Below are 13,170 nucleotides of genomic sequence, written 5' to 3'. Positions count from 1 at the left end.
TGTTATACCACTGATTACCACATGGCTTCCACCTTCTGAGTTTCCTGAAAAACAAGTATAAGAAAAAAAAAAGCTCCAGATAATGGAATATGTCTTATTGCTAACTTGAGTTTTGGACTGAAGTTTCTGATCTTTACCCTGATAAGTTAGGCTAGATATTCTGTGAACATGTAAGGACTTCTCTTGCCCCTTACACAGAGTATAAATGTGAACTCCTTTCCCAAAGCTACTGCTTCCCAACCAACAGGCAACCTGGGCCTCCCATCAAGGGAGTAGCATATTACAGACGAGTTTGAAGAAACAATCCAAACAGGAAAAAGGAGATCCAAGAAAGTTCACACCTCAAGGGAGAAGACTTTTTACCTTTTATTATTACTATTATTTACTTAAAGATTTAGTCTCCAGATTGCTACTATATGGATTAGCCTCTCAATTTTAGTTCTTAATCTATATAATTGATTCTAATTTGGGTAAGAATGGATAGGGTTGGTAAAGGAAAGTGATTTTCATACTTTTCGTATGAATAATAATTACCTGGGTTGCATCTTAAAAACATAGAGTTCTCCTTTCTACTCCCTTAGATTCTAAATCTTTACATAGAGGGGTGAGACCTAGAAAGCTGCATTTTAAGAAATATCATGGATGCTCCTAATGCAGCTAGTGTAAAGACCACATTTTGAAAAGCACTGGTCTGTATTTAAAGTTCGCTGTAAACCTCAGTATTGGTTCTTTTTCCAGTTCACCAAGCAATGTTACTGGCTAAGCTTTTGATTACCTGAGACTGTTTTGGTACCCCTCAGGTAAGAGTTAAGCAGAGTATCAAAAAAGTTCTGCTTACACATTTTTTTGAGATTCATTATATTCCTTGCCAGTTATCTTATATACACATTTTTTAAGATTTTTTTATTTATTTATTTGACAGAGAGAGAGATCACAAGTAGGCAGAGAGGCAGGCAGAGAGAGAGAGAAGAGGAAGCAGGTTCCGCACTGAGCCAAGAGCCCGATGTGGGACTCGATCCCAGGACCCTGGGATCATGACCTGAGCCGAAGGCAGAGCCTTAACCCACTGAGCCACCCAGGCGCCCCTTATATATACATTTAGACTGATAGAACCGAGTGGTCAGAACTTCAAGACCTCTTTTATAAGAATATATTTTATATTAGCTCCAGAAGCTATTGAAATGATCAGGATATTATTTTAGTTTTATCCCTAAGACATATTAAATATTCAGCCAAGGAATCACTCTCATTCTACTTTCCATCTCAAAGATAAGAGAACATGCACTCGAAGTCATCACCCATTGGCTTGCCTTAAGGCTTCCATCAGCAGACAACAAGAGGTGATTTGGGCTCTTGGCTTAATATCACCCCTCTGCAGACACAAATTAACACAGAGGTCCTAAGGAAGTCTGCATGGACCCCTGGAATGGCTGAGTGAGGAGCTCAACAAATCCTCTTCCCCAAAGCAACAACTAGACAGAAGTGTCAGAAACAATAATTTTAAGACTCTAAAAATTGAAAGGCATATAACAAATTGAGAAGCACTTATCAAGAAAATCTACTGAACCTCAGTAAGGGCAGTAGGAATCTGTGGCACTTTGCCCAGAACTCCTGGTTCCCAGCTCCTTGGGGCAGTCCTGCTGAGAGAGCTGCAGTGTGGCTGCCAGAGGAGACGGGCTATATGGAACAGAGCATGGGAAATCCCATGTGCACGGAGATTAATAGAAACAACAATGATCCCACCGGCAAGCAGTAAGGAAGGCTGAGATCTACCTACTTGTTGGTACAGATAAAGATCCAGGGACCAGGTAACCAGAGTTGGTCTTGATAAAGTTGTACTTACTCTAGTAGTCTGGAACATTATGTTTATGTGTAGGGGTGTAAATAAGTCCAGGAGAAACTGGAGAGGCCCTTAGGGAGCCACTAGTCCATGGCTGAATGTGAGGCCTTGTGAAGGCAGAAAGTAATATCCAGGGCAGGCTTGCAAACTGGATAAACTTTGAATCTATATTCCAAGTCACACATAGATCCATTGGCAAAAGATGGAACAAGCCTTTCTGACCAATCAGTTGCTAGTCACCAACCTATGCTAACCCAGGGGCAGCCCCTAAGAGTACAAGCTTAAAAGTAGAAACAATCATTTTTTTTAAAAAGAAAAGGAAAAAGAGACATACAGGGCAAGGGAAACAGACTTCAGGCATTAGTCCAGGCAGGATATTAAACGAATAATCAAAAACAAAACCCTGGTAAGGTCAAAATCCAGAGTCGTTACAGTTTTTATCTAAAATATTGTTTTCAATAAAAAATTGTGAGACACACAAGAAATAGGAAAATCTAACCCATACAACTGAAGAATGAATTACTATAAACTGTCTTTGAGAAGGCTTGGATATTGGATTTAGCAACTGTGTTCAAAGAACTAGAGATCCTGTTTAATGAATTAAAGGCATGTATAATGGCAGTGACTCTTCAAATAGAGAATATTGATAAAGAGATAAAAATTATTTCTTTCATGTTTTGCTTCAAAATTATGCCTAGGACTCCATGATTGATCTTATGATCTACATGTGCACTGTGGTTATCATCCATGGAGCAGAGCAGAGAGGCCGTGCTTTCTGTAGGAGGAGCAGAATGGGAAATTGGAGTGCCTGTTACTGTACACGGCAGCCTGTGCATGCTAGCTGTCCTAGGTCTTCTGACATCTTTGGGTATAAAATTCATTTGGAAGAAATCTCTTTTATCAAGGAGTTGTTAAGTAATCTTTTACTTAAAGTGCTTTGGGGTCTGGAGCCGGAGTTTGGGAAGAACTTTCGACCTGTGCTGACCTCCCTCTCTCTTATGTGTTGCCTATATTTTAGGAAATTTTAGACCTTCACGGGATAGCCTTGCCAGTGCCCAGGGTCCTAGTGTGCTTTTTAGTACCTGCTCTGTATAGCTCAGATTTCTTCAGTTTTCAGGGTGTTTAAATTTCTCCATATTGTCGTGTACTTCTGGCATAACTGTCTTACTTGAACATTGTTCCTAATTAAAGACCAGGCATGAGTGATCCTTCATATAGATGGGAGTTGGTCACAAAAAGAGAGAAGTAAGGATAAAAATAATTTTAAGTTCATCATTAAAATGTGAATTGACCTGTTATGACTATTGTCTGAAATTTTTAACCATATTCTTTTATGGAACTAGCTAGTGATATAAACTGTTTTCTATTTATTTATGCATATTTTTCAGGTTATTAAGAGTAGAAATATGCTTGATATAATGTTTTAATTATGAAATTATTTGTAACTGAGTAGTTTAAATTTTGACTGTATATATTTTTTTATCTTTATAGATTCCAGTATAGTTAATATACAGTGTTATCTTAGTTTCAGGTGTACAATATAGTGATTCAGTAATTCTTTGCTTCGCCTGGTGCTCATCACATGTGCACTCCATCATTCCATCATTCCCATCGCCTATTTCACCTATCCCCCACCCCCTCCCCTCTGAGTATTTTTGAATAACACAGGCTTGACTCTAGTTTTCATCTCTTCCCTATTGGTCACTATTTGATTAATCTGATGAATCTACTAAGATATAATAACAGCCAAAAGGCTGTCTTTAATATTTAACAAATAGAAGAAAAAATCTAAATAATATACAGACTTAAAATCTCTTAAATAACTAAGAATAAACCTTCATTTTTAAGTGAGATAAATGTTACTTGATTCTAATTTGAATTCACTGGATCTTGTGTTATTAACTCAAGTATCTTAAAATCCTTTTTCATTAAATACTTAAGGTTGAACTTTTCTTTTTAAATAAATTTTGTCTAGGGGCACCTGTGTGGCTCAGTGGGTTAAAGCCTCTGCCTTCAGCTCAGGTCATGATCCCAGGGTCCTGGGATTAAACCCCACATCTGGCTCTCTGCTCAGCAGGGAGCCTGCTTCCTCCTTTCTCTCTGCCTGCCTCTCTGCCTACTTGTGATCGATGTCTGTCAAATAAATAAATACAATCTTTAAAAAAAAAGTTTAATTAAATTTTGTCTAGAAGGTATATTGATATTCAGAAATATTGGGGGTGCTGCATATTTTTGTGATTTTTCAAAGTGTCAAGATTGCAGCTTAGGAGTCTAGAAAATTCTCTGATGATTAAGACAGGGCAATGTTGTAATCATTTTTTAAAACAAAAATATGACCTTGGTAATTAGACTTAATATCGATGCAGGGCATGTCCAATGTTCCAACTTGTTGCCTGCTTAAAAAATACTACTAAGCAACCGGAATGGTTTTAGGACTACCAAATCTTGGCAGACTGATTTAATTTTTTAAATAGATCATGAGAAAGTAATACATTAAGTACAACTTTCAGTAAGAATTATGATTTTATGACATTCTCATAAACAACTAGGCAGTTATGGTCTGAACTAATGTTAGGTGGACTGCTGGTTGGATGATGACATGGAAGAGACTATTACAGCAATCCCAAGTTAGATTCAAGAGGCATAATAAGTAGTAGTTCATGATGATATGCTTGAACTGTAGTTGTCTAAGCTCTAGTGATAACTGCCATTAAGAATAAAAAATGCATTTATTATTTTATGTAACCAGGGCAAAACAGGAAAATCCTCCTGAAGTATCACAGCTGTGCTCTTCATTAAATCAGTTTTATGTGTAGTTCTCTTTACTCCAAGTATGGGAGGGAAGTCAGAAAAGAATAATAAAAATAAATGAGATGGTCTTTATGGGTTTACCCTGCATTCATGAAACTGGATGGAGGACTTAAAATAGCAGTTTAAAATACTATTTTTTTTGTGTTTAAATAAAGAACACTTGTCCCCTATATACATATTACTAAAAATAATGCTTGAGACTAAGGAGATTTTAGAGTAATCTTGACTCATTGGCCCACTCAGTAGAAATCCCTTCTGTGTCCTCCCATTGTAGGCTTATTATTCACTCCAAGATAAAATTATTTGACTTCTAACAGTTAAATCTTACTTTATTCTTACCTCTTCAGATGTACCTGGTATTTTATGATACTCCAAACTGTCTCATGCCTTGATTCTCTTATAATACGATGCCCGGAATAACTTCTGTCTTCTTGTTTATGTAATGAACACCTACTTATTCTCTAGGACTAAGGTCAGGTTTTTCCCTCTTGTGAGATCCTTTCATGACCTCAATAGAGGCATTTTCTCCTCTATCCTGCCACTTCCTCTCATGTATTTCATTTGAATTGGCAACATTTTTCTCATAGTAACTATTTTATTATGTGTCTATCTTGTCTTCTATTAAATGTGAGCTCTTCTTGAAGGCACAGATATTTTACTTATCTTTGTTTTTGACAGTCCATCAAAGTCTTTGACATGTAATAGTTCAATTTCAAAAAATTGTTCCACTATTAAAATTAGGTTCTTTATTAATAATGATCAGTTACATTGCTAAAATTCCATCATTTAAGTAAACTTATATTTTGATTGTGGTATTTAATAACATGTTTAGATAAGGAATCAAGAAAGGAATTAATAACAATGAAAGCTCTTAGACTTTATTTGTTGTCAGTAGTTCATTTCTACACATTCTTAGTCATGGAAGAGGGGGATAAAAGACCTATAAGTAACCAGTCTTCAGTAAATTTCTCTGAATATACTTCTTTTACAGTTTACTATATAGTTTCTGCTAATGATAAAAGAAGATAAATGGCAAGATGCAATTTTTTTCCCTAAACTTTTTTGTTCCTATAGAAAACAAAGTCTCGGGGGACCTGGGTGGCTAAGTCAGTTAAGTGGCTGCCTTTGGCTCCGGTCATGATCCCAGAGTCCTGGGATGGAGCCCTGTGTCGGGCTCCCTGCTCAGCGAAGAGCCTGCTTCTCCCTCTCCCTCTGCCTGCTGCTCTGCCTACTTGTGCTCTCTCTCTATCCCTCTGTCAAATAAATAAATAAAATCTTAAAAAAAAAAAAAGAAAAGAAAATAGAAAAGTCTCTAATTCAGTGCTTTCTAATGATAGTTCCTAGACCAGTGACATCAGCATCACCCTGGTATTTTTAGAGATCTAAATTCGTGGACTCTACCTCAGTAACTCTGGAAGCGAGACTCAACAATCTTAGTGGTAATAGGCCTTCCAGATGACCTAATGCATATTATAGTTTGAGAACTACTGCTATAATTTATGTCTTTAATGACATCTCACCTTTATATGGTATCTTTAAAAATACAAAATACTTTTCAGATTTTAATAAACTGTAATATATCCTCTTCCTGTTACATATTCTAAACCCCAAGACTTTTGAGTACTTCCATTCCTACTTTTCATCCATTCATCCATCTATACATCCACCCACCTATATGTCCATCCATTCCAGTGCCTCTACACATACATCATATCCTTAAAAATATTCTGTGTTTTGTGAATCAAAGTTTTGCTTGATAGGAACCTTTGTTGGGTATTATGGAAAAGATCTTATCTCTTTTATTATATAAACATCTTTAATCATATTGACTCTTAAATCACAATTTTGAAATGTAGAATGTCATCTTTAAAGTCACTTTCAGCTCTGATTTTTTTTTTTTAGTACAAATGGCCAGTAGCCAATTTTGTAATCCTCATGGCCTTTTAATTATTTCTTTGAATTAATATTTTGGGGGTAGCATATCTATCATACCTTCTGACCTTCTTTTCAATGAGTATTGAGGTATTTTGAGATATTTTGTCTGAAGACTATGTATAGAGTAGTATATGCTTGGCCTTCATTTGACATAGGAAACCCTGATGTAGGAAACATCAGGGTTTCAAGTGAGTTCATTCTTTTCGAAGCAAAAAATTAGTAATGTCCTTTGTCTCCTAGTTCATGCTAAATTTTCCAAAGACCATTTTCTTCTTTGCATATATGCTAGGCCTTATCAATACCTAGGAATTGAAGCTGCGCAGTTCTTGGATATTATCCTGGTCTGTTCTTTTTTCTCTTTTTTTTTTTTTCTTAATAGCATTATCATAATTAAATACAGGGCTCCCTACTTAAGTAGCAAGAGTAAGTTAAAACAAAGTGTACCACATTAATAAAATATTATCCCCATTTTGAAAGTAACCATTTGATAGTATGTAGTACTGATGCAATATTTTGTAGAATTTAGTAGGAATTCACTAAAATGCTTTGAATGAATGAATGCTGAAGACACTCTTGGTAAAATAGAGAACTATAATTTTTAAAAGCCTATTACTATAATAAAGCTTTTTAGAGTCACTTACACATATTAAACTTACTAATATATTCAGTAATGAAAATCAGAATTGACTCAATATGTTCACAGTTCATTAGAGATTTAATGCTTTCATGTCTGGAAGTAAATATCATTTTTAGGATTATGATACTCTTTTAGGATTATGATACTGCACCTATCTGTGGACCATATTAGGACCTGTTCTGTGTTCACATCTGTTTTGAAATTCAGACTTGCAGGCTGAACTAATTCCTAAATTCTCTCCAGAGAATTACAATATTCTTTATTAAATTGAAGAACTTTGCAATTTTAAATAACAAAAACTCACTGCCAAATTTTACGAGCTCTAAAAGCATCAGGATGTATATTTTGGCCACTTTAACTCTTCTTTACAGAACCTTATCAGGTTTACATTTGCTTCTAAAAAGCTTTCTGAATTTTATTTATTCATTGCAAGCCACGGAGGTGATACTTTAAGGCAGCTTTGAGACATGAAAAAAAAATGTATTGTCTAATGGAACCAAAGCCGTAGCAAATCTGTGCCAGGTAACATTAATTATAGTAATTGATGATAGAGATGGTAATTTGGTTTACAATCTCAGAAGAAATCTACACAATGTTTTTTAAGGTTAGCAGCCGTGCTGCTGCTTTACCTCTCTGAGTGTGGGGTAGAGGTGTATGTTAGAAATTCAGACTTCTGTTCAGTAGTTCATCATAGTAGAACTAGCCTGGCAACTAAACAAAACGTAGAATTCAAAAAAGAACATTGTTAGCTGGCCATCAGCATGTAGTAAAGTCAATGATTGTGGAAAAAGAGATAAGGACAAACCTGTGTTTTGTGAAATTTTAATTAGTTCATGACTTATTGCAAAACAATACAACAAATAAAAACAACCAACCAAGCAAAACGCAACACTGTGGGATTCCTAAAGTAGTATGAGGGAACACAGGCAAATGCCTAGGCTGGTAGATATGGTTGCAGAGGCACAAAAGATGTAGAAATGTTTAATACATTTGTGGGTATGTGATTTCCCTATCATTTGATTCAAACAGTAAAAAAAAAAAAATGACAACAGGAGTGAAGCTTGGTGAAAAAATATCTATGAAATCAGAAATTATATTCAGTGGCTAGATTATTTCTTCAGCAAAGCTAATGAAAGAAATGTAACTATATCAAAGCAAGAACACTAAGACTTGGCTAAGGCCCTTTGAACAATTTTAAATATTATACTGACATTATTAGGAATTGTCTTAATTATCCCTCCTTAACTGAATGGACAAGATAGAAGTAATAATAGTCATGTTTTAAAACACTCTTGTTATCTCAGAAATTTTCCAGTGTGAAAGAGGCAGCACCCAAGTGTGAAGAAAGTATGATAGGATCTAGTAAATATAACTAAAAAATATGAGGTAAAATTTCATTTTAGCAAGGCCATCAGGAAGTAGAGAGACCTATTGTCATGGTTCACAGAAGAGAATTTTTAAAAACATATCACCTATATTACTTGTAATAGGGGAATATATTTAAGGTTTGTGTATCCTAAGTAATAATAATAGTGATAATATGATAAATGAATACCCTTTACTCACCATTCAGCTTCATAGAACATTAGCCATACCTCTAAAGCCACCTTATGCTCCTAGCCAATTTCAGCACTTTCCATAGAGATAGCTGTTGTTACAGCTTTTCTATTGTTTTTTCTTTGTAGTTATACCACACATGAATCTATCCTTCAGCAATAAGTTTGTTTAATTTTCCTTGTTTTAGACTTTATATAAATGTAAGAATAACTGTGTATTGTTTAGAATTTGTTTTCTTTTTCACCTCATTTGTTTTTCAGTTTCACCTACATTGATGCATGTGGCTATAGATCATTAATTTTCCCTGCTGCATATTATATCATTATAGGCACATACCATTTTATGCATATCTGATCTAATCTAAATGGATATTTAGGTAGCTTCCAGTCCTTAGCTTTTTTGCAGAGTGTTATTATGAACATGTCTGTACATGTCTCCTGGTACACAAGTGCGAGAATTTTACTTAGTTACCCAGGAGTGGGATTACTGGCTTGAAACTGCATATTCAACCTTATTGGGTCATGCCAAACTCTTCCAAAATGAGTGTATAAATGTTCTCATGACTTTACGTCCTCATGGACCACCATGTCAGGCTCCAAGAATGATAACCCAAACTACTACATGCCTTTTTTCATGGTGTCTTTTATTGTGTTCAGGTGTTAGATTGACTTCAGGTCAAATAGCAAATTCTTCTTACAGATACACAGCCCTGAGAGTTCCTGTTTCACAATTGACAATAGAGGTAACATCATTGGACTGATAAGTCAAGGAAGAAATTGTTTGTTGGAAGTGAGATTCCAAATGCATGAATAAAATATTTGTGGCATTTAATAACCAGAACATACAGTTTTATATGGTACAAACTTCATAATCTCTATCATGCCTGAGAGTCTTACCTATAACAAGTAATTAATTTCTTGAAGTCAGTTATTTATTTAAGAAAATAACTCAGTCCTTGAAAAAGTCAATATTTTGTTTCTGGCAAATGATATGTTAAGCCCAGAACTTAGTATTTATGATAGTAAACTTGTAACTTTGGTATGTTTTTATAAAAGTACTATCAAACTTTCAAAAGGAGTTGCCTTTTCTTATTACCATTATAATCAACTTAGTCCTGGTCTATTTCATAGCTTCCTATCTATTCTCTCTTTTTTCTTCAAGATCGTCAAAATTGGATCCCTGTCACTTCAAATACACTTTTTGGCCTTGTTTTCCATTTTCTAGAAGTTGTTCATATTCAGGCTAATTTCCTGCTCCTCCTTGAGGACAATAGCAGTGTGCCATAGTGGAAGGGGCCTCAAGACCACAGATGTGGTATCTCTTTCTGTTCTGCCAGTCACTAGCTGGGTGGCCGTAGGCAAGTCCCTTGACTGAGCCTCAGTTTCCACAGCTACCAACTTCAGAGTGTCCTCAGATTTTTAGGTAAATGTTGAGTACCTAGTTGTTTAGTGTCTTGCGGTTAATAACGTCTGTGTGCAGAGTCAGCACTATACTATACATTTTACACATATTATCTTTGATTTTTTTTAAAAGATTTTATTTATTTATTTGACACAGAGAGAGAGGGCAAGAGAGGAAACACAAGCAGGGGAGTGGGAGAGGGAGAAGCAGTCTTCCTGCTGAGTGGGCAGCCCGATGCAGGGCTCTATCCCAGGACCCTGGGATCATGACCTGAGCCAAAGGCAGCTGCTTAACCGACTGAGCCACCCAGGCGCCCCTTGTCTTTGATTTTTAAACAACACTGAAGAAAATACAGTAAAGGAAGCTGAGACCTGGGATGATTAAATAAATTGCCCCAGGGTCCACAGCTTATAAAGGAGCTGTTACCCAGTTCCAGGTCTGCCTGACTGGGGAAGCCGGGAGCTCTCCTGACTGGCCTTCCCACAGCGTCTGCACCTGCTCTCACCACATCACGCGAACCTCTCTTCTCAGAATTCTTCGTAACTCTCTCAGGCACAACTTTCACTTTAGTGTTTTGTAATAGTTTCATACAAGTAGGGTCACTCTTTGAAGGCACAGACCTTATTGTCTTTTATTTCTCGCAGCCCAGAGTATCACACACTCATAAAGTACTCAGTAAATATTTGAATTATATAATACTACCTCTCATTGAGTTTCACCAGCTTTAATATTTTATATCCTTTTTTATAGCTCATTTCAGCAGCCACGTGGCCCTCTCCATTTGGATGATGGTGAATACTGGTCCAACAGGGCAGCCTCTTATAAAGGAAAATCCCACCGACCTATCTTTGAGAACAGCATGGACAAGATATACAGGAATTTGTACAAAAAGGCCTGTAGTTCTGTTTCTCATACACAGGAAAGCTTCTGAGACCATCCATGATAAACTGTATGGGTGTCTGTGTCAACTTCTCAATGAAAATGTTTGATGTGATCAATATCTGTATTCTTTTTTTTTTAAACAGGTGGTTCTGAATAGTTACATGTAAGTTTATTGCTTCAAATGGTAAATTATCACAGGCAGTCCTTTTATTTTTAATCACAGACGAGAGTGCTCTGTTCTAAAAGTCAAAGCTCTGCACCATAATCACAGCTTCCAATCTGATTATGAGAAGGATGTTCTGCCACATATAGCTCATATCTCCATCTACAAATCCCAGAATAGATTCTCTCTAGAAATGGTCTGCCTTAATCACCTTGTGATTTTCTTTTCATCTGCTTGATTGGTTATCTTGTATAAGATTAATATGGACCCCTTTTTCTTGGTAATGAGCAAAAAAGATATACTATACAGAAATTAGTTTCCTAAGTTTAAAACCCGGATTTTACTAGTATTTTCTACTTAGTTCTCCTCCCCAAAAAAGGCTCCTTGTACTTCTTAGCTAATAAGAAATAGGGGTTTTTTTTAAGTTTATATAATCATCCACTTCCTCTTCTTTAAAAAAACTAAGTTACCTACAATACGGTCAGCTAGAAATAGCAGTGGCCATGTGTGACCCAAAATGTGAATAACTGATTTTTAAAAATAGAGTTCTTTGCATGATTTTCTTTTAAGGTCCTATCTCTTGGTGCAGCCAGATTCAAAAAATAGCTTTTGTTAGCACGTAGAAACTCAGAAAGAATAAAGGGATTATATTGTATTTAAAACTCTTTAGAGTTTTCATAGGTACCAAGTGACCCAGGAAAGTATCTTTACCTAAAGGACACTTTAAACCATAAAGGGGAGTAAAATATTATACGGAATGCTTTGTACTGGAAAATCCGGTAGTTGATAAAATTAGCTCCTCTCTACCTGCCTTATCCACCCCTGTGAGGCCAGTGAGTCTTTGAAGATATGAAGAAATTGGCCACCTCATATTTATCAGAGTAAGTGGAGGGAAAGTAGAGAATAGAAAATAAGTAAACTTGGCTGACAAGCTCGAAGAGTTGACTACAAGGTACTGTTCTCTCATTGACTCTACCTATGGTTAGTTTTACAGTTATGATTTAAAAAAGAAAAAACTGAACTCCATTTAAGTTGAAATTAACATGTAAAATTGAGTGATTTGTTTTGTATTAGGAGAAAATATGTAATATTTGTTATATAATAATAGGTTTTTTAAACTTCATGTTTAGAGTGTTCTGGCATGGCAATTAGGGATGTTTGGGAAAGCGTGCCAGAGAAAGGGGCCAGGAGGCCTAGGCTTTAGTTCCATCCTGCCATTCTCCTGCTGAGTCTCTTTAATTCTCTGGGCCCAACTCTCCTCAGCTATCAAATGAAGAGAATGAAGTGGATCAGCATTTCCTGAACCGTTCTGTGGACTTCTAGTCTAAGAGATGGCTGTGGGCATATAGATACAGATGTTTCATTAGTCATATAAGCTGAGGAGACTCTATGCATGAGATTCACACTCCCCAAGTTAAAGAGTCATAAGCAGGAAGGCAGGAGTGAAAGGCAGTGCTATCGATACTGGAACAGCCATTCCAGACAGAGCTGTCTGGGCAAACTAGCATGTATGGCTGATAGAGTAAACACTGGCCTGTTGGAGGCACTAAAATATCCTGGCATAACCCTCTTTCACTCTAGCATCTGGTCTGGAGTCTGACACATAATTAGTGCTCATTAAATATTTTTTGAATTAGCCCAGAATTTCCTAAGTGAGCGTGTAGCAGTATTTGTCATTATGGCGATCCTTCCCCACCCATCCCACCCCCTCAGCTCCCCACACTCCCTTTCAAGTATGCCTTCCTCCGGTTCATGTAGACACTGTCAGGGAAGTAGTACACTACGCAATCACGGAGTTACCCCCTGGCTGTAAGTTGTAGGATGGCATTTTGTACAATGAGCTTTTGAAGGTCAACAATGACTAATGCTTTTTTTTTTTTAATATCATCAGTGAAACTTAGTACGTTTTGATTTTGTTTTTGTTTTACATGTGGAAACAAATGA

General features: G+C 36.3%; 1 protein-coding gene across 1 annotated transcript in view; it reads left to right on the top strand.

Moving 5' to 3' along the window:
• Nucleotides 1–12,915, top strand: part of LOC111143213 (spermatogenesis associated 6) — a 142,007-nt gene extending 129,092 nt beyond the window's left edge. Inside the window, exon 13 of the mRNA XM_022496779.1 lies at nt 10,932–12,915. Coding sequence (XP_022352487.1) covers nt 10,932–11,112 — 181 coding nt within the window. The 3' untranslated portion in view covers nt 11,113–12,915. The remainder of the gene's footprint in view (nt 1–10,931) is intronic.
• Nucleotides 12,916–13,170: the final 255 nt, after the last annotated feature.

Source organism: Enhydra lutris, unplaced genomic scaffold, assembly GCF_002288905.1.
Source record: "Enhydra lutris kenyoni isolate GAN:26980312 unplaced genomic scaffold, ASM228890v2 scaffoldscaffold9, whole genome shotgun sequence".
In the NCBI taxonomy this organism is placed as follows: Eukaryota; Metazoa; Chordata; class Mammalia; order Carnivora; family Mustelidae; genus Enhydra; species Enhydra lutris.
This window is presented reverse-complemented; position numbering and strand designations above follow the sequence as displayed.